This window comes from Trichosurus vulpecula, chromosome 4, assembly GCF_011100635.1.
Source record: "Trichosurus vulpecula isolate mTriVul1 chromosome 4, mTriVul1.pri, whole genome shotgun sequence".
NCBI classification, from domain to species: domain Eukaryota; kingdom Metazoa; phylum Chordata; class Mammalia; order Diprotodontia; family Phalangeridae; genus Trichosurus; species Trichosurus vulpecula.
In genome coordinates, this window is record NC_050576.1 from 165,515,451 (window position 1) to 165,536,661 (window position 21,211).

The 21,211-nt window shown below is 37.8% G+C and overlaps 1 protein-coding gene across 4 annotated transcripts in view; it reads left to right on the top strand.

The window, feature by feature from the left end:
• ACACA (acetyl-CoA carboxylase alpha) overlaps positions 1 to 21,211 on the top strand; it is a 251,831-nt gene that overhangs the window by 8,555 nt on the left and 222,065 nt on the right. For 3 of the 4 annotated variants that reach the window (XM_036753329.1, XM_036753327.1, XM_036753328.1), the window contains exons 2-3: positions 9,508 to 9,554; positions 14,326 to 14,578. In XM_036753329.1, the coding sequence (XP_036609224.1) occupies positions 14,352 to 14,578 (227 nt within the window). In that variant the 5' untranslated portion in view covers positions 9,508 to 9,554; positions 14,326 to 14,351. Of the gene's footprint in view, positions 1 to 9,507; positions 9,555 to 14,325; positions 14,579 to 21,211 lie in introns of those variants that run through there. The other variant, XM_036753326.1, reaches the window with a different exon arrangement.

A 21,211-nucleotide genomic window follows, 5' to 3' on the forward strand; every position in this document is an offset into this window, starting at 1 on the left:
CCTTCTTCTAAGCAGGCCCCATGCCTGGAATGTACTGCCTCATTATCTCAGACCCAGGAGTCTTATCTTCCTTCTTTGTTCAGGTCAGATGCTATCTTCTCAGTAAAATCTTCCCAGATACTGTCAGTTGTTAGAGCAGTGCTTTCTTCCTTGGCACATTGCCTTATATTTATTTATCAGTTGATATTCTATCCTCCCTCCCTCAATAGAATGTAGGCTCCTTGAAGATAGGAACTGTTCCTTTATATCTCTAGTACCTGGTACAGTGCTATTTATATGTGTAGCAGATGTTTAATAAATATTTATTGAATTGAATATGAAATCTTTAAGGAAGGTTATTTTGGCAACTGAGAAAGATGAATTGGGGGCAGAGGGGCCAACTAAAAGCAAATGCAGGGAAAATCAGTTCAGAGGCTAGGTAGGAAGAAATTTGAGGAGCAGTATATGCTTTACAGAGTATTCTTAACCTGATTTTGGACAACTGAAAACTCTTGATAAAATATATTTCAAAATATAAAAGTTTAATTTGCTGCACTCGCCTTTGAAATGAAAGTGATTTTGATTTGAGGCCTTCTTAAAAATCACTCACTGCAAATCATTAAAAAAGGGTCAGGCAGTTGGGAGGGTATTAGCAAAACCTATTTAAAAATATTGATCATTAAGCTGACAAAAATGGAAAGCAAAGTCAATCTATTTACTGTTTTAATGGATCAGAATTTGTTTATGAAAAATTTTCTTGAAAAACCTGGAACATGTGTTTAGTTCAGATACTTTTATCAGAAGGCAACTGAAGCTAATTGCTTCCTCTTTTAATAGAGCTGCTTAGAAAATACAGTGCCATTTGAGTTTAGGGAGCAAAGCTTAAATAGGTTTGTTAAACCTGTTTTGTTTCTTTTATTCTGACTCTTTAGCAAATATATTAGTTGTGATTAGCCTCACTTTGTGTTTAGGGATAGATCTCCAGGTTTGAGACCTTTTGCAAGAAATGTAAGGGCTTCCATATAAAAAGAAGGATAAATTACATTTTTATTTCAATAAAACATCATATCTTATCATTGATAAAAGTATAAGAAAAAGAGTAATTTCCAGAAAGTACTCAACTTTGTTAGTAATATTCATTCTTTGAACAGTAGAGTGCAATTAGAATCACAGATGAGGCTTTCATAGCCCTCCATCTCCTAACTCAGATTGAAAAAGAATCTCTTCTACATCACACTTGACAAATGGTTATCCAGTTTTTGCTGGAAGTTCTTCAGTGGGTCTTCAGCATGGGGAGGTGGCCCATCTCATCTTTGGATTACTCTGAGCAGAAAGTTTTCCTTACATTAATCCTAAATTTGCCTCTTTGCAAGGCAAATTCCCAGTTCTGCTTTTTGGGGATAAACAACAAGTCTCATGCCTCTCCCATGTGGCAGCCCTTTAAATACTTTGAGACAGCTATTCTGAGAATCGGTGAGAGCATGGACTTTAGAGGCAGAGGGCTTGGGTTCAAATCCTGTCTCTGATACCTGCTATCTGTGCTATCTTAGGCAAGTTGCTTAACATTCCTAAGACCTTAGTTTCCTTATCTGTAAGTTGAGGGGGTTATGTTAGGTCCCTTCCAGCTCAGCATCTATGAGTTCACGTATATGGAAAGATGTTATATTAGAGGCCCATTGAGTAGTGGAAAGCATGTTGGGTTTGGCATTGGGGGACCTAGATTCAAATGTTGGCAAGGTTCCCAGTGAGACCTTGTGCAGATCACTCAACTTCACCAGGTGATAATGATGATAATAGCTAGCATTTACATGGTGCTTTAATGTCTGCAAAGCTCTTTACAAATGCTTTTTCGTTTTATTCTCACAACTACCCTGTGAGGCCTTTTTCATTTTATATTTACATACATTTTATCCATTTTACAGATGAGGAAATTGGCAGGCAGAGGTCAAGTGACTTGCCTAGGGTTCCACAGCTAAGTGTCTGAGGATGGATTTGAACTTAGGTCTCACTGACTCCAGGCCTGGTGCTCTACCCACCACACCACCTATCTGGATCACAGTTTGTACAAACAGAAGTCATCGCTCTACAGTGTTAGCATCTGTGGTTGATAATTGGTTTGATTAATTTGACCAACTTTTTTTGATATTAGACCAGTTGGAAATATATTCAGAGAGTCAGTGGATTCAGAGAAGAACTAGATTTTTCCATTGTTTATTTTGGAGGAGAGTTGGAAATTATAGCACTGATTAAGTGTGACCTTGTATTGGTAGGATAAGGTATTGGGGGTTTAGGCTAGGAATTAAGGTGTTTACTGAAGCATATAAGAGGAGACTTCTAGAAGGCCTCTTCTGGTGCATGATCATTGTGTGGAGAGGATGCTCAGTGACCCTGAAAGCTCTGCTTGTGAAATGTAAGCTCTGGAGGTTCTGTCATGTTGAGGAGACATCACCTGTGGTCCTAGCAATAAATAGTATCTCTTTTATGAGGACCTGTATAGCTGAGTAGAGTAAGGAGTGGCTGATCATCAGTAAGTAGGCTGGCCTCTTGGGGATAAATAAATTCTTTTGTCATGTGAACCCATGAAACAAAGGAGAATATAAAATGTTCCTAATTCTGTGTGGCTCACTTCTGCTTCTGCAGTGATGGGGGCAGAAGCTGTTAAGAATCAGTTTTTAGTCTATCTATACACACTATAGTAATGGCATGTTACAGTAGATTGAGAGCTGACCTCAGGTTCAAGTGTTGACTTTGATACATGTTAGATTTGTTACCTTGGGCAAGGTTCCCTGAGATTTAAGGTGTAGAGAAGCTGACCTGGGTGGTTCTCTCATCCCATTCATTCAATGAAGTCATAGGCCCAGTCCCTCTAAATACTGACTTGGCTGTTAACACTCTAAATATGAGATCATTGTCTGTTAACCAAGTAGATTCCTCTTGGAATAACTGAATCATATTAATCTCTGTGTATATGCATATATAATTTTCTTTTCACCACATCTTCATTTCTCAATATTTCTCCTCCTACTAGAAACTAATGCCTTATAACAAGAATTAAAAAAGAGAAAAATAAAAATCAGAAGTAATTAATGCAACCAAATCTGCAGCATTTTATATCCATCCTCCCTTTCTTCTTCAAGGAAGAGTGGGATATGCCTTTTTCTAACTCTTTTTGGAGGCCAAGTTTGGTCATCATAATTTCATACCTTTCAGTTTTGACTATTTACTTATTGTTGTTTCCATGTACATTGTAGTCATCATGTATATTGTTTTTCTGGTTCTCTTTGCTTCAGTTTGTGTCAGCTCACATAAATCTTTCCCTGCTTTTCTATTCTTTATTGAATCATATTAATCTTTACTATAACTATTCTTACTAGAAATGAAACCCAAAGACAAAAAAATGTATCCACGTGAAGGGATGGACACAGGTTCTACTTGGAGAAGCAAATAAAGGAATTGTTGAGTTCATTTTCTTGTGCATTAATAATCAAGGAGTAACGTATTTCATGGGAAACTTGGTTGTTGCATATTTCAGTGCTCATGCGCTGATAAGAATGTGTAAAAAAAGATCACCAGTTAATCAGCTAGTATTTGTTAAGTGACTAGTATGTGCTGGTGCTGAGGATACAAAGACAAAAAAAAAGAAACAACTTACTCTTTGGGGCCTTTTATTCTATTGGGGAGATGTGTGTACATACATAAGGATATATGTAGGACATACATATACGTAAAATAAATGCAAAATACAGTGTGGGGAGGGAGGATACTAGTAGTTGGGAGGAGTCAGGAAAGACTAGGTGTAGAAGATGGTGCTTGAACTGAATCTTAAAGGAAGAGAGAAATTCTTTGAGGTAGAAGTGAGGAGGGAGATTCCTCTGGGCATGAAACATACCCTGATGTATATGCAAAGGCACAAAGGTGGGGGAGATGGAGTACTACATATGAGAAATAGAGAAGGCTAGTTTGGGTCATAGAGTGTGGAAAGGTGAATTATATATAGTAAGGCTGGAAAGAGAGGTTGGGACCAGGACTTTAAAAGCTAAACAGAGTAATTCATATTTTATCCTAGAGGCAATAGGGAGCCACTGGAGTTTATTAAGTAGGGTTTGACATGGTCAAATGCACTTAAGGAAATGTACTTTGGCAGCTATGTGGAGAATGGATGGAGTGGAGAGAGACTTGAGACAGTGATACCAGTTCAGAAGCCATTGCAGTAATCTAGTCAAGAAGTGATGAAGGCCTGAGTTAATGTGGTGATTGTGTGACTAGAGAGGAGGACTCAGATGCAAGAGACGCTGTAGATCTAGAAACAGAAAGATCTGGCAGTTGATTGGATATGTGGAGTGAGAGAGTGAGGAGTTGAGGATAATGTCAAACTTATGAACTTGGGAGAATGAGAGGATAGTGGTGTGTTCAGACAGAAATAGGGAAATTTGATAGAGGGATAAATTTTGGGGTGAGGTTAATGTGTAGTTTTATACATGATAAGCTTGAGATATTGTTGGACGTCCAGTTTGAAATAACTAGTAGGTAATTGGTGATGATGCCACAGCTTGGGGCTGAGTAGAACTCTGTATTAGAGATGATAATTAAATCCATTTCAATAGTGGAACTGATGTGGTGTCCCAGAGAATATGTAGAGCAAGAAAAGAAAAGGTCCAGGACAGAACTAGGGGGCATGAAATGGATGTTGAGTCAGCAAAGGAGACTGAGAAGTAGCAGTCAGGCAAGGAGAGAATAATGTCAGGAAAAGCCGGAGAGGAAAGCATGGCCAACAGGAGAGACAGTATGGTCAATGTTGTCAAATGTAATAGAGAGGCCAAGGAAAATGAAGACTGAGAAAAGACCATCATATTTGGCAATTATGAGAGGTCACTGTTAATTTTGGATAGGATAGTTTTATGAATGGGGAAGCCAGATTGCAAAGGATTGAGAAGTGAAAGGAGAGGAAGTAAAGTGAGGAGAAATGTAGGACAATAGCTTGAGGGGATGATAGAGACTAGTGAAGGTTTTTAAAGGATGAGAGAGACATGGTCATGTTTGAAGGCCTTAGAGAATGAGAGATTGAAGGTTAGAGATGGGGCAGGGTTCTAATAAAGGTGAAAGGGAATGGAATCAAGGACAAAAGGGAAGGGAATTTGAGAATAGGCAATAGTGTGGAATTGAACTGGTTAACTATAGAGTCAAGACTGGGAAGGGGGAAAAATGAAGTACAACTAATGAGAATGTACTGGAGAGTAGAGGGATTGGAAGTCACAGTGCAAATAATTGCCCCTTATGTGCCAGTATTTTTTGTAGATGAAGGGGTAGGGAAATTCTATGAAGAGCTCCATTAGGTCCTCAATTTGGTGAATATGTACTTTAATAAATGCTAGCAGTACTTGTTGGTTTCAAAACAAAGGTAAGCATGAGAGGATGGGGGAAATGTGATTCGGTTATAAGACACAGTAGAGGCCAAAGGCTTAGAGACTTTATTGAAGCCTCATGCTTATACATAATCTGTTCCTTGAGAGTAGAGTGTAAGACATGGTAAACACCAAATAGCATTACAAAAGTGAAAAATATTATATTTTAAAAGATAGGAAATGCCTAGTTATTGTTATGGGACTCATTTTTGAACCAGCTTTCTGTATGTGGTCAGACCACTGGAGCAGATATCAAAATTGACACAAAATTACAAGAAATAATAAAAATGAGATATGACACTTAACTGAGGCAGATCTAGCATTATCTCTTTAAATAAGCCGTTGATGCTTAAAAATAGGAAATACATAAGAGAATGGACTTCAACACAGACATTACCATATCCTAACAAAGTTTAACCAATATATATCAATCAGTACAACTAGGAGGACCAGAAGACCCCAGAAACTCGGTCAGCCAGTAAACATATGATCTTATTAAGGTAAAAGATATGGCTACTAAGGGCAACACTGGTTGAGAAAAATCCATGTAATCCTAGGGAGAAGGATATTGGAAGATTGTGAGAAGTCTTGTCTCATGAAACAGGCAAAGGCCTACTGGGTGGGGGGAAAATCAAGTTTATACAAAGCCTGTTGAGAGATTCAACTAAGCAAAGTCATCACAAGGGCACTCAAGACTGAAACTGGAGGGAGGACAATGAATAGATGAAAAAATGGGGATCTGTAAAGTTTTCTGTAACAAACGTTTTCTCCGTCATAAACACTGAAACCACAACATTGGGATTCTTAACCTGATAGACTTTGATGCACCACATAAATTTATATATGTTATGTCATCCCATCCTTATAACAACTCTGTAAGGCAAGTCCCCATACTGGACCGAGAGAGGTTAAATAATTGTCAAAGTGTCACACAGCTAGTAAGTATCTGAAAGGGGATTTGGACTCAGATTTTTCCTGATTTGGGGCAAGTAGTGGCTTGCATGAGAAAGTAGAAATGGCACTAAAGAAAACAAAGATTGGAATTGCTGCTGGACAAAACCATATGTGCAAGGAAGTCTGTACCATAGGTAATATAATTTTGAGAGCACCAAAAGATCAATTCTCAAGATACATGAAAGAGTGGAGAATATGCAATGATTAGGGAAAAAAATTTCAAACCTTGTTAACTACCAAAAAGATTGCCAAGAAAATATTAGTAATGACTAACCCATACACCTACTCTCCTCTCTACAAAGTCTTAATGAAATATTTTGCATGTATAATGATGACATCCTTGATGAAGTGTAAAGAGGTAACAAGATGGGTTATCACAAATGATATTTTATAGCAGGCTCCATCTTTCTGGTCACATGGTTGACCAAAAGGCTTAGTGAATATGAGTCAAATGTGCTTATCATGTTAAAGGTTTCTCATGCATGTATCAAAATTATGCAAGATTCCTTGAAACATATATTGGGTAATTTTGACCTTCTGATTGTTAATATCAAGCAAGTCATAAAATAGGGAGCTGTATCCTTAACCAAAGATATTTTCTGTTGTCCAGAAGGATACCAGAAAAGAGTCCAAATGGAAGAGAGATTGCTTACATATGGCAAGGTTCTCCAGATGCTCCTGTTTGTAAATTGCACTAAATCCTGGAACATTACAGAGCCTCCTAAATGAGATCTCTAATCACTCAAAAAAGTTTAGCCCAATTATGCATACAAGAAAGAACAAGTGGATGAAGAATTCCTGTTATCTAGACTACAGTATACAGTAAGATAGACAGTCTCTAAAGCTGCCCATCAGTACATATAACTGGGATACGCCCTGTGGATGGGTGGTGAGCTGAGCTGGAAATTGATCAGCAGGAGGAGCCTGGGGTTGCCTTTCTGCTTTTTATGAGCCCAAGCTTGTCCTTAAAATAAAGCTTCACTAATGTCTTATGGCTTTTGAAGAGTTAAAATTTGGGGAAACCCAAAGAGCAGTGAGCAAGGGATCATTGGTGCAGAGCCTGTGTACTCCATTTGTGTCCATGCAATAACTTGAGATCCAGGGCAAGGCTTTCAGTACAGGTGTGCCACAAATCCTGTAGATGATTTTCTGGAGGATGTGGAAGCATGTCAAAAAGGGTGAGAAGACATTACGTGGGTTATGACTCATACTATTAGAAGAAGTACCCACATCAGTGAAGTCAAAGATCCATTAAAGTAGTTTTAGCCAGAAGAGATATTTGTAGAATGGCCAGCTAGGCCTATTGTTCTAACACTGAGTGATGGATTTGATGAGTGTGTAGAAGTACAAAATCCTAATGATGATTTTTCCCCCTAATTTTATTACAAACCTAATTATCAACAAATATAAATGTTCAAATAAGAGCAAAAGATTGTATATAAAATTGTAAACTTCCTTTATATATATTTTATTTTAAAAATGTATCTTATCTTTAACAAAGTAGTACAAAATTATCCTGTCTGCTTTTATGTCTCTTTAAACTTAATTCTGTCTTTTAAAAAAAATGGGTAGTTGTAGTCAGTGTATATCATTAATTTGGTTCTGCTTTCTTCATTCTGAATTATTTCGTATCAGTCTTCTTTGTGTTTTTCATATTTGTTCTGTTACATTTTAACTACTTAATAAAGGCTTGTTGATGTATTATGCCATTTTATTAACATTCTGTAGTTTTGTTAGCTGTCCTTTAGTCATTGGACATGTAGATTGTTTCTAGCATTTTGTTGTTATGAAAAGGGCTACTAGAAATATCTTTGTACAGTTTGGCCTCTCCTCGTTGCTTCATGGCAGGGTGCCATTAATAGATAACATCTTTAGGATATTGTTCTAGTAGTGAGATCATTTCGTTAAAATAGAATTCTGTAGTGCATTTCAAGGAGTTTGCCATAATTCATAATGCCTTCAGCAGTGTAATAAGTGCTTTTAATTTGAAGACCTGAATGCATGACTGAACCTTTTTTTAAGCACTTACTAGCGCAAAGCACTGTGGGATACAACTAGAAAAGTAAGACAGTTCTTGCCCTTGAAGAACTCATATTCTAATGGGGGTAGAAGGTTTCAGCTGCAAGTTAGATGGAAAAGTCTTTTGGTCCTTAGGGTACAGTGGCAAGCAGATGTTCATGCCTCTTCTTTAGTATCATTTCCAGTGACAAAAACATATCATTTTCTGATGTTGAGCCATTTGACAGCACCAAGGACTTTGGTAGCAAGAACTTTTCTGGGTCTTCAGCAGCTGTGGCTGTAGTACCGCTGTAGCAGTTGCCAGGCTGCATCTCCATAGGGTTTGGTTACTTCCCAGGATGATGGCTGAGGGTGCTGGGCTGAAGGTATTAACTATTCACAAGGCTCTTGGGCTCAAGGTCCTGGGCCATCTGCATTGCTGTTTGAGGGTAGGTCATATGGTGGTGGTGGTGGGATTTGAGGGCTCCTTGCTGCTTTAGCTGGGCTGCCTTGCCCGTCCTGTGGATGGCACAGTGAATAAAACGGTAGTTGGACAACTGAACATTTATTCTTTAAGTTGATAGACTTGACCAGAGGGATGCTATTTTGTATTACTCCTTTGCTTAAGGATCCTTAGTGGCTCCCTAGGATAAAATATGCATTCTTCAACTATATATTTAAAGCTCTTCACAGTCTCCTACCTCTACAGATTAAACTCCCATGACTTCTTTTCACTCGGTCTTCGTCCCAGCCAAGCTCCATTACTTGCTATCCCATCTCTCCCTTCACTCTGCCTTTTACTGGCTGTCTGTCAGGCCTTACTTCCTCACCATAGTGTCTTTTATGGCTCTGTACCTGTGTGACATGCAGGAAGTCCATTCCACATTAGTTGTTTGGGCTCACTCCTTTTTAAAATGACCCTGCATTATTTGGCTGTGTACATGTTCTATCCCCTCCCCTCCCCGCCAGTAGAATGTCAACTCCAGGAGAGTAGGGGCTGTTTTCCTTTTTGTCTTTGAATCCTCCACGCATGGCACAGTGGCTTATAGAAGTGTTTAATAAGTACCTGGGGGAATGGAATGGACCACAATGATTAGTTTTATACTCTCTTGAGTGAAAAAAAAAAGACTTGAAACAAACTTTATCATTAAATTTCTCTCTTTTTTTTTAATAGCTCTTTCTGGAGGTGGATATCTTCTTATATTGTAAGAATTATAAGAGGTAAGTATAATGGTCTATAATGTTGGAATTCCTAAAAATTCGTATGTTAAAATATTTAAATTGCAAGGCAGGTTTTAAAAAAAATTACCCTACTATTTGGAAATGGAAAAACTAACATTATAGTATTTCATAAGCAAGGATCTTATGGCAGAAACAGGATGTAGAGAAATTATTTCCCCATCCTTCCCCTGATTGATCTCTAGATCCAAGTGCCATTCTCTGAATAGACGACTAGAATCAACCAAGATGGGATGGGGTGTGGAATTGCTTTTGAATTATATGGACATCTACTCTATGGCTTTACTTCTTTGACTGCCTTTTTTTCTCCCTAGTGATAACTTTGGCTCATTTCCAAGTTTACTCATCTTTAAAATGAGGTCGAACTGTATGTACCCTCAGATCTCTTCCAGATCTTTTATCCTATGACTATTCCCCTCTAGAATTGTCTAACTAGAATTGTCTGTGAGATAACGGTAGCTTGGCTGACTTGGGGATAGTTTGAATAACATTTTTCAGAATTTAAAAAGACCTAGTCTGTTAATTAGGGGATTACTTAGCACACATGCACTTGCAGAACAGTAAGGCCTAACCAACTGAAATTTCTGCCCATGTGACCAAACCCTGGAGCATGTTTTGGTCTTCCTGACTTTGTGTAAGTACAATCTGTTTAATGAAACTACTAAAAGCAAAGCTGGGAACCACTGTCGGTGATAGAATCTTACTTGCCTCTCACAATTTGGACTTCTGCATATCGAGTACCTGCCATAGTTCAAGAATAGTTTGGTCTGTTAAATATACCAGTATTTTAATTGTTCAGCAACTAGCACTAGGTTTATAACTTTTCATTTAAATATGAATTAAGAGTTGTTTAAACTCTTTTGAATGATTTTAGCACTACTACTTCAAATCTGTTTTTGAATAGATAAGTCTTATAACCAATTTTTTAAAAGGCCACTGACATGGATTTCCTTTTTCCCTTTTAAAAATTTATTTTTATTTTTATTTTCATTTTCAAATTCACTCTCTCCTCTTCCCCAACCCATTGAGGGAGCAAGAAACACAATACCCATTATATGTAGGAGTCATGTAAAACATTTCTACATTAACCATTGCATATATTTCTGATCCCCTTGGCTGTCATGTGGATTTCTCATCATTTGGCCCACTTTTGGAAAAAAAAAGCTGCAACATAAAAAAAGTTGTTAGCTGTAGGGATCAAACCATTTCTGACCTTTGGCACATTTCATGAAGACAGGTTGCCAGATTGTTCTGCCTCTTCAAGAGGGGAACACTGGCAATATGGGCTCCAAAGAGCCTCTGGTTTAATGTTCCCAGGGTAAGATTTTCTTCTTTTCTTCTTCACATCTCTTTTTATTATATCTGTCTTGGCTAGTTTTTAGATGATTATCTTATTGAGTCTTTAAGACCCCAACACACCAGCCTACATCTGAAGGAGTTTCCTCTCTTTGAAGTCCCCTGTATCCAGTGAAATAAGGGGTCCAGTCCCTGTCCTTATTCATCTTATTGAATGTGGAAGTGTAACTATGGATCCCAGATGGAAAGCTCTATCTTTCAGTTCTGACCCTGACCCATAAGCTAGAATCTCTTCCTGAATGTTTTACCTATCACCTGTGTACCACTTGAGAAGAAGAAAACAGCTGTTCTTTTCTTAGTTTCTGTTGGGTATAGCCTTTTATTGGATCTTCTCATGGGTGATTCTCTTCAGACTACATTATTCTGGGCTTCCTAGATGTGGGAATTGTTTAGTTTCCTCTTGTCTACATTGCCCATTGGTTTTATTTTGGGTGATTCTCTCTAGCTGTTATTTTTTAAACAAAACTTCTAGAAAAATATTTTTAAAAAAAGAAAAACAAAAGTTTCACTTATATAGAGGATCTGTTATACACACTCAAGAACTAGTTAATGAACATATACCTATTTCTATATCTATTGTATGAATTTTCATATTTCGTTATAGTTTTAGGAGTTTAAAAAATTCTTAATCGCTATTTTTTTCTTTTAGAAGATGTTTGTATGTTTCAGTTCCTAATAAATTGTTGCAGTCCTTCCTCTAGCACCTAACTTTTATGAAAACTGCTTTGCCCCTTTAAGAGAACTAGTATTCATTTACAGGTTTAAAAAAAATCTTGGTGAAACAATAGTGCTTAAGCAGTGTTTTACATGTGTGCTGTAAAGGGGGAAGAAATAACTTTGTTCTCTAGATCAGTAATCCCTAATTTTGGTGTTCTGTTGTTTGACTTAACAATATTCTTCCTCCTTCATATTCAACCTCCCCAAAATCCTTTATAACATTTAGTTATTTTTTGGAATGAAAAAAATTTTTTTACATTTAATTTTAATTTTTTGAATTACATATAAACAAAAATTTTTAACATTCTTTTAAAAAGAATTTTGAGTTTCATATTCTCTCCTTCTTTCTCTCCCTCACCTCCCTCCTCCTTGAGAAGGCAGGCAAAATTTGATATAGATTATACATGTGCAGTCATGTAAAATGTTTCCATATTAGCCATATAGCAAAAGAAAATCCAGATCAAAAAACCCCCAAGAATAATAAAGAACATTTAAAAAATATGCTTCAGTCTGCATCTAGACTCTGTCAGTTTTTTCTTTGGAAGCGGACATCAGTTTTCATCATAAGTCTGTTGGCTTTGATCGTCTTATTGCTGAGATGGCTGTCATTCACAGTTGATCATTGTACAGTGTTGCCGTCACTGTGTACAGTGTTCTGGTTCTTCTTATCTTACTTTGTATCAATTCATGTAAGTCTTCCTAAGGCTTTTTGAAAGCGGCTTGCATAATAGTGGAATGCAGATAATTCTCATGAGATAGATATGTTTAAATGGCACAGAATTGGTGTTGGGATACACTTAAATAGAGCAAAATGGCTGCAAGTTGTCTGATACTGAGCTGAACACAGTGCTCTCAAAGCTTTCTGTTATTACAGCTTGACTGAATTCCATGTGGTAGAATGAGTATTGTTTCCCATGGTTTTCTTGTTGCATGCTTTTCTTAGGAATACTTTCTATTTTCCATATAGTAACTTGCCTCTGCTTGATATTGGCTGTCCACACCTAATAAGATACTGTGTTGAAGAATGTCGCACTTATTTCAAGCAACATTTTCGTGACTGTTTGATATTTGATGATAGATTCACTGCTTTCTCACATTTAAGCTAATGTGGAGAGCAGATGATTTTTTGTTGGAAATTTTGCACATATAATTCAACACAGTGAAATAAAGGCTAGTAATAGGATCATTTTTGAAAAAAACAAAATATTTTCTGAAATTTATTCCAAAATGTGTCTCTTTTTCTCTCTTTCCATATATATGTGTATATATGCATATATATATACATATATTCATTCATCAAGCTTTTAAGTGAATATTAAGTATAATGTACTGTGTTAGACACTGGGAGATATATCTATGTCTGTATATGTGCGCACATACACACCTATCAGTGTCATGTACTTATGATTTCATTGGTATAGAGACTCTTTCCACTCATGAAGATCATAAATAGTCTTTAATTTAACATCTCATGAATTTGTCTATAAGTGTTAGAACTGGGATTTAAAAAAAAACAACTATATATTTCATGATAAATACATAGTGGTTAGAGTATAGTCATAAAGACCTGGGTTCAGATCTTACTAGTTATGTGACCATGCACAGTCTAGTCCTGGGGTGGGGAACCTGTGGCCTGGAGGTCACATGTAGCTCTCTAGTTCCTCAAGTGTAGCCTTTGACTGAGTTCAAACTTCACAGACTAAATCCTCTTAATAAAGGGATTTGTTCTGTAAAAGTTGGACTCGGTCAAAAGGCTGCACCCAAGGACCTAGAAGGCCACATCTGGCCTCAAGGTCGCAGATTCTCCAGCCCTGGCTCTAGTCACTTAACTCTTTTGAGACGCAGATAACTAGAGCTAGAACTAGGGATCTTAGAGGCCATGTAGTACAATCCCATAATTTTACAGGTGAGGAAACTGAGGCCCAGAGAGTTGCAGTAGATTGTCTATAGTCCCGTAGGTACAAAGGGCTAGAGTCAGGATTCAAATCCAGGACCTCTGATTCCAGTGCCAGTCTGATATGGATTGTTGAGGAAACACCTCCTGTAAGGAAATCTTGTGTCCTTGATATAGTTGATAGAAATATTACCCACAGTGAATTTTAAATATATGACCGCAAAAGTATACTAGAACTCTAGAGCTAGAAGAGATCTTAGAGGCCTTGTATTCTAACTCCATAATTTTACAGATCAGGAAACTAAGGCCCAGAAGTTGTAGTGTCACAGAAGTTCAGAGTCATAGATAGGGAAGGGGCTGAGCCGGACATCATTACTACTTGGTTTTTAATCAAGCAGTAATAATATACATAGTTTAAGTAAAGATCAAATTAAAAAAAAAACCACAGTAAGACTTCACACATCAGTATTATATTGGGCAATGAGAAGCTTTCATAGACTACATTTGTAAGGTTCCCTTATAATTGCAAGTTGTACAGCTCTGAGTTATTGAGGAATATAAAAATAGCTTACGAAACTTGGAGAAAACGTAGGAAGTTTTGGGGAAAGGAAGGGATTAATTGCTATTTACTGCTGAGGAGTAGGTGATATGCCCAGATTTCATCCCATATTTGGGAAAAATAAAAGCATTGAAATACTCAGAAAAGGCTTTTCTCCAATCCTGCCTTGTTCCTTGACTATTCAATCAGTTTGATTTTGTTCTAGAACTTTTATGTTTTCCCCCTAGCTCTAAGAGCCTACTTTGATGACATAATGGATGAGCCTTCTCCCGTGGCCAAACCTCTGGAGCTGAACCAGCACTCTAGATTCATAATTGGCTCTGTGTCTGAAGATAACTCTGAGGATGAGATCAGCAACTTGGTGAAACTGGATCTGCTGGAAGAGAAAGAAGGATCTTTGTCACCAGCTTCTGTCAGCTCAGATACTCTCTCTGACTTGGGGCTCCCAAGCCTACAAGATGGCTTGGCCTTACACATGAGGTATGAAGAAATTCACTCACTGAGTGGTTACTCCAATTGCTTGAGAATCATGCTGCATGAATGAATAGACAAATTATGGTAGGGATAAGAATGCTTTACCTGGAACCCTCTCTTTCTGCCTCCTTCAACTGTATCTTCCTTAAATACCAGGGCTTTGGAAAGTGATAGAGCTCAGGTATTTGGTACATTGCATGCTGCTTTGACCAACATTGTTGAAATTGTCTGTGCTTAAATAGGCTCTGCATGTAAGTAGATTTGTTTGTAGCTTTTTTTCATTAGACCCTATCATGTGGGTAAGTTCATAGGGGCTTTAGAATCATAGATTTGGAGCTGTAAGGGACCTCAGAGGAGATCTAATTCAAACTTCTCATTTTATAGGAATCTCAGGCCTGGAGAGGTTAAGTGACTTTGTACAATGTCAAATACTAAGTATCATCTTTGAGAATCAAACCCAGGTCCGCTACCTCCAACTCCAGTTCTTATCACTGTACCATGTTGCTTTTCTGTGTTGTATATCTGGCAGTAGCCAATTCTTACTATGGTATTTTTTTAGGCAAAAGGTAGGGTTCCACTGCTCTTATTTCTTCAGGAATAAAATTATTTCTGTCTTATGATAAGTATTTATTATTGCTATTTTTTGACTTTTGGTTGACTGCCTGACACTTGGTGATACGCTTTGTTTCTTGGATGAAAGGACTTAGATAAATGTAAGCTGGGGTTGCTGTTGAAGCTACTGCTGTTATTATCTAGGAGCGTCTATATTTAATGGTCATAAAATAGTCCAGCCACCTCTCTGCAAAACAAGAACTTTAATACAGGGTAAATAAATTCCCCAGCTGAGTCTTTCTTAGAGTGACCAGCCTGTTCTTTGAGGCATTGAGTGTCCACTTCTTTTTCAGGGAGCTGTTTTAAAGATGGAGGGAAAGAATAGCCACCCTCCATGCTGTTGATCAGAGAAAGTTAGAGCTGGAAGGAATTTTACAAGTTCTCTGGTCTGACCTCTTCATTTTACAGAGGAGGCAAATGAGGTCCAGAGGGATGAAGTACCGTGTATGAAGGTGTTGAGTCCTTAAGTTATTTGTTAAATTGAGACCAGACCTTTAGGGCTCCCTGTTCCACTGTCCAAAGTCTTTCCACCAATACTCCTCTCTTCTGAAACCAGGTTCTTGTTTATGTAACTAGCCCTGTAGCAGGGCAGATTGGTTACGTGGAGGGAGGTATCAAAGGGCAATGGCTTTGGGGAGTGCCATTAGTAGGAGAGAGGGGTCTCAAGCTAGATCCAATTGCCTCATTTTACATATGAGGAAACTGAGGCCCAAAGGAGTTAAGGGATGTGATGAAGGTTATATAAGTAGTAGTGAGTGGAGCTTGAATTGGAACCCAAGTCCTCTGGAAGGAGCCTTTTTCTTTCTGTAAATTTTTCCAAGTTACTCTGCAGCTGATGATGATTGATAAGCAATTTTTCCAGTGAGGCCATCAAGCATCTAGACTTGAGAAATGGGATCAAGTATATGAAACTTTATATCAATCTCCTGTGGTAGGAAACTGAGAGCTTAGTATTATTAGGATGGCATCAGAGCAAGGAATCAACACAAACAGGACAATATAGTTCATGATTATTAAATCTTAGCAACAGTTTGGGATTGTAGTAGAGAAATAAGCCAGATTTTGGTCCTCACACTGAAGTGGCATGATAAGAAGCATAAGGCCTGGAAACTTCTGTGCTATTACAAAGTAATGTAATGCCTGCAGCACATGAATATCCTGTGACTGGTGTGGTCATTGGCTAGAGAAGTTAGTGGTACCATGTCTTAGTTTATAAGAGGCCTAGGTCTCTTTTGATCTGTTAAAAAAATCATTCGAGGCTAATCTACATTCAGGGTAAGTTATTTGGAATAATTTTAAGGAATAAACTTAAGACGCTACATAAATGGTAGCTATTATTTTTGAAAGCAAATTGACATATAGATATAATGAATTATATTTGGACTTAGTTTCTAAAATCAGCTAATATACTATACATGAGCAGGTGCATTTTTTTTTTGTAGGGGGGAAGGCAGGGCAATCGGGTTAAGTGACTTGCCCAAGGTCACACAGCTAGTAAGTGTGTTAAGTGTCTGAGGTCAGATTTGAACTCAGGTCCTCCTGACTCCAGGGCCAATGCTACGTTCACTGTGCTACCTAGCTGCCCCAAGCAGGTGCATTTCTGAGAGGATACTAACTACTAGTAGTTCAGAGCCAATAACATTTTGATGCTATTAATAAATCTGTGATCTCATTAGTATGGATACTTCCTCCATCATTGGATATTTATGCCTCTTCTTCCTGTGTGATTCTTGTCCATATCCTTCCTTAAATCCTTCACAGAACTTCTACCTAACATGACAGAGGACTTCCTGTGGTCATAATGTTTTATGAATGCCAGTGCAATTCTTGGGCTGCCCATCTGTCATTCTTCACTCTCACTCCTTGACTTACCTCCTTTTCTTGTCATACCTGTCATTGATGCCATTTCTTGAGTGTGAGTCATCACTGATGATATGCTGCAATTTATTTACACCCACTCTATGTCTGTTCATTGTCCTTTAGGTCAGACTGCAGTTTTGTTTTTTGGGAGATGGTGATGTGCCATGCTTTGCAAACACTGAGTGTCACCAGGAGCCTCTTGGTGGGAGGCAGTTTTTGTAGCTTGGGATAGCTTGGGACTTCTGAATACTCTGTGCTCTTTCCCCAATGCCTTTCAGGTCATACTCTCCTTCCTGTTCACTTCTGGGTCTGTCTCATTGTCCATCTGTTGGAAGATAGATATGTTACTGGTGGAACAACTCAGCCAGTCTAACTTCATGTCATAATCTGTGACATATTCATTCCTTATTTCCTTGGTTTTTCCTATGTGGATTCCTAGACCAGTTGTCTTTTACTGGCTGTATATCACTATAGTGTTTAGGGCTCAGTGTACTCAGTATAGTGACATCCACTTAGGAACATCTCCTGAGCCAATAATAGTGACAGCTCATGTTTGTCTAGCATAGAGGTTCCCAAACTTATTTGGCCTACTGACACCTTTAAAAAAAATTACTCAGTGCCCCCTGGGAATCTACTTTCTTTAATTCTTTAACAGGTTTTTTTTTAAAATTTGTTTCATTTCAAAAAATAATATATAAAATGGTTTTCTTTTTTATAAATGAGGCATCCGAGTGAGGGGAGCAGAACCAGGAGAACATTATACAGGATTACAGACACACAGTATCTCTGATGACTAACTTTGATACACTTGGCTCTTCTCAGCAATGCAAGGTTCTAAGATAACTCCAACAGACTCATGATGGAAAAAGTGATTCACATCCAGAGAAAGAATTACGGGGTCTGAATGCAGATTGAAGCAAACTATTTGCTCTCTCTTTTTTTTTTTTTTTTGTTTCTGTTTTGTTTCTTCTTTCTCGTGGTTCATTCCATTGGTTGTAGTTCTTCTTTACATTTTTTTTTGTTTCAGCTTTTTGTTTTTGCAGGTTGAATTTACTACTTGGTAGTTGACAAATGTGAACCTCACTAATAACCTGTCAGAACATGTGAGGCCACTTATAGTGTAAGTTAAGAGTGAATTCGAATGCTGTCTGCCCATCTGCTTGTTTTATTTACTTTGATAATTTCCTTGCTGGCATATCAAATATGAATGTACATACACACCCACCCACACACACATACACTGTCACACACTGTTGGTGTAGTGTTATGGAGGATTTGTAGGATTATAGAATTTTAGGAGTGGAAGGAACTTTAAAGTCCCACCTCCCATGTAAGACAGGTTAGGAAAATGAAGTCTAGAGATATTAAGTGAACTGCCTAGAGTAATAAGTGGCAGGCTCAGGATTTGAACACTGGTCCTTTAATGCCTGATCAATTAGTCTTTCTATCATACTAGATAGAGATTGTTTAAGATTGATCCACATACCAAAAAGGTAGTATAATTTGAGATCACCCCATGGTTGTCTACAGACAGCTAAATGCAGTTGGAATTGTAATGATTTGTGCCTAGTACTTTAGTAAGAATTTAAATGCTGGAGGATTCTGGGGAAGATGGCGCAGTAGGTCAGAAAATTCCAAGCTCTCAAGATTTCCCACCACAAAAGATTTAAAATAGCACCTTAGGGCAAACAAAATGTGGGTGGAGACAAAGAAGAACTGGGCATAATCAGGATCTTCCTGGGACAGTTTGAGAAGATCTGAAGAAAAATCCCAGTACTGTGTTTGGTCCCTGCAAGTTGTAAACACCTCCAGGCTTGGTTTCCTTTTAACAATAAGCAGCAAGTCGCTTAAACAACTATAGGGAAGTCCTAGGGTTAGTTGATCTGAGAGGCTGCCTCCCCCCCAGCCACTGGAACTTTTCACCCTGGGATGGTGAAGGGAGTCATGTGTTTGATCCCTGGAAGATTGAGGGAACCTCTGCTGATGAAGAGCAGTGGGGGTGAGAAGGAACCAGCACACCAGCAAACCCCCAGTGAGTGCAGAAGCAGTGGAGGAGAAAGCCCCTGGCTGTGGGCACTTTCAGGAGGTTGGAGGTTTGGCTTTGGTTCTAGGCTATAAGGGAGAATTGAAGATCTGGGGCAAGAGGCACCATTTCCCATACCCCAGTGCTAGAGGTGATTACAAAAATTAAGTTATTACCACCAAAAAAAAAAACCAAAACGCACAGGCAAAGGAGAAAGAATTCAACCATAAAAGCCCATTACCGGCATAGAGATGAATGGGGTTCATCTTCAGAGGAGGATATTGAAGTAAAGAAACCCCTAAAAAGCAATGTCAAATGGTCACTTGCCCAAAAAGAATTTATAAAAGACCTTATAAAAGACTTTAAAAATCAAATGACAGAGATGGAGGAAAAACTAAAAAAAATGATATGAATTTAAAAAGTAAAACCATTTAGAAACAGCTAAAAAGAGTAACTATTTTATACGAGAGGTGCAAGAAGAAGAAAGGATACAGAGGATTTAGATGGGGGAGGAGGGCTGGTGGTTCTGGTAACCTACTTTCATTGGGAATGGGTTTAAGAGGGAACAATACATATATATTTAGAAGAGTATAATAGTCTTCTAAATTTAGAAGAAATAAAATGGTAGGGGTATAGTGATGGGGGAGAGGACAGGGGAGGGAGTTTTAGAGAGGAGAATGAGGGAATAGGTAAACGGTGTGTAGATTAATGGGAATGGGAGGATAGGGAAGGGATCCTTGGGGGGGGAAAGGCAAGTAATAGGAGGGCAGGGTGGTTGGTGGAGGAGAGGGGTAGTCAAGTAATAGGAGGCTGATGTAGTGGGTAGAAGTAGAGTAGAGGAGGCAGGAGGGATAGGAAACAAAAGATGTGCGAACAAAAACAAGGATCAGGAGTGCAGTATGTTTGGGAAAGTATATGTCTGCAAATGCGTGTGTATGTATATAAGTGTATGTATATGTCTGTATGTCTGTGTATATATTGTGAAACATATCTAAATTATATTGTAGTCTTCTGAGGGGTTGGGAGGAGGGAAAAAAAGAACAAAGTTAAAAAGTGCATAGCAGAGAACAAAAGAAAACACAAGGAAGCAAAGAAAAGATGGACAATTCTCAACACAAGCTGTATTATTTTTCATATAGGTTTTCTTGAAATGAAAATTTATTGTTACATATTTTGAAACTTCTATGTTCTGCTATGCACATGACATGCTTTTTTTTGTCATTTATATTTAAGTTTCAATATTCAAGTTTATTATATGTTTTTATTTCTCTTCTCTGTTTTGTGTTTGTGTTCTGGTAAATAAAATAAAAAAACTGTTAAAAAAAGAATTTAAATGCAGTGTCTACCTTCAAGGCATATTACTCAGGTGTACTCAATCTGCTTGCTGTTGGATTGGAAGAGGATTTGTCTCGTATGGGGTACTTTCACATTTGGTCTTTGAGGGGAACAGGTTTTTGATCTGTGTTGTATGATTTTTATCTTCTGGTTGTTGAAACAGGTGTCAGCAAACTTTATGAACATGAACTGCTCCTTTCTGTAGGTACATATTCTCAGTATAAAAACCTGTTGAAATTTAAGAAAGCAATTCTCTTTTGGAGGAGAGATAGTGGTTGAATTCACACTGCCATTGCTTTGTATTGAATTGCAACCATATCCTACTTTTGGTCTCTGGAATGGAGAGACACGTCATTTTTTTTTTTCAATTATTTAGTCTTTTATTTTTCCCCAGTTACATGTAAAAACAATTTTTAACATTTGTCTTTAAAACTTTGAGTTTCAAATTTTCTTTCTCCTTCCCCCCACCCCTGCCACCATTGAGAAGACAAACAGTTTGGTATAGATTATACATGTGTAGTCGTGCAAAAACATTTCCATAACAATCATCTAGTGAAAGAAAACATAGGAAAAAAACCCTCAAGAAAAAAAAATTTTAAAAAGTATGGTTTAATCTGTATTCAGACACCATCAGTTTTTTCTTTGGGGATAGATAGCATTTTTATCGTAAGTCCTTCAGAGTTATCTTGGATCATTATATTTCTTAGAATAGCTAGGTCATTCACAGTTGATTGTCTTACAATATTGCTGTACTGTTGTACACAGTACATTCACTTTGCATCGGCCCATGTAAGTCTTTCCAGGTTTTT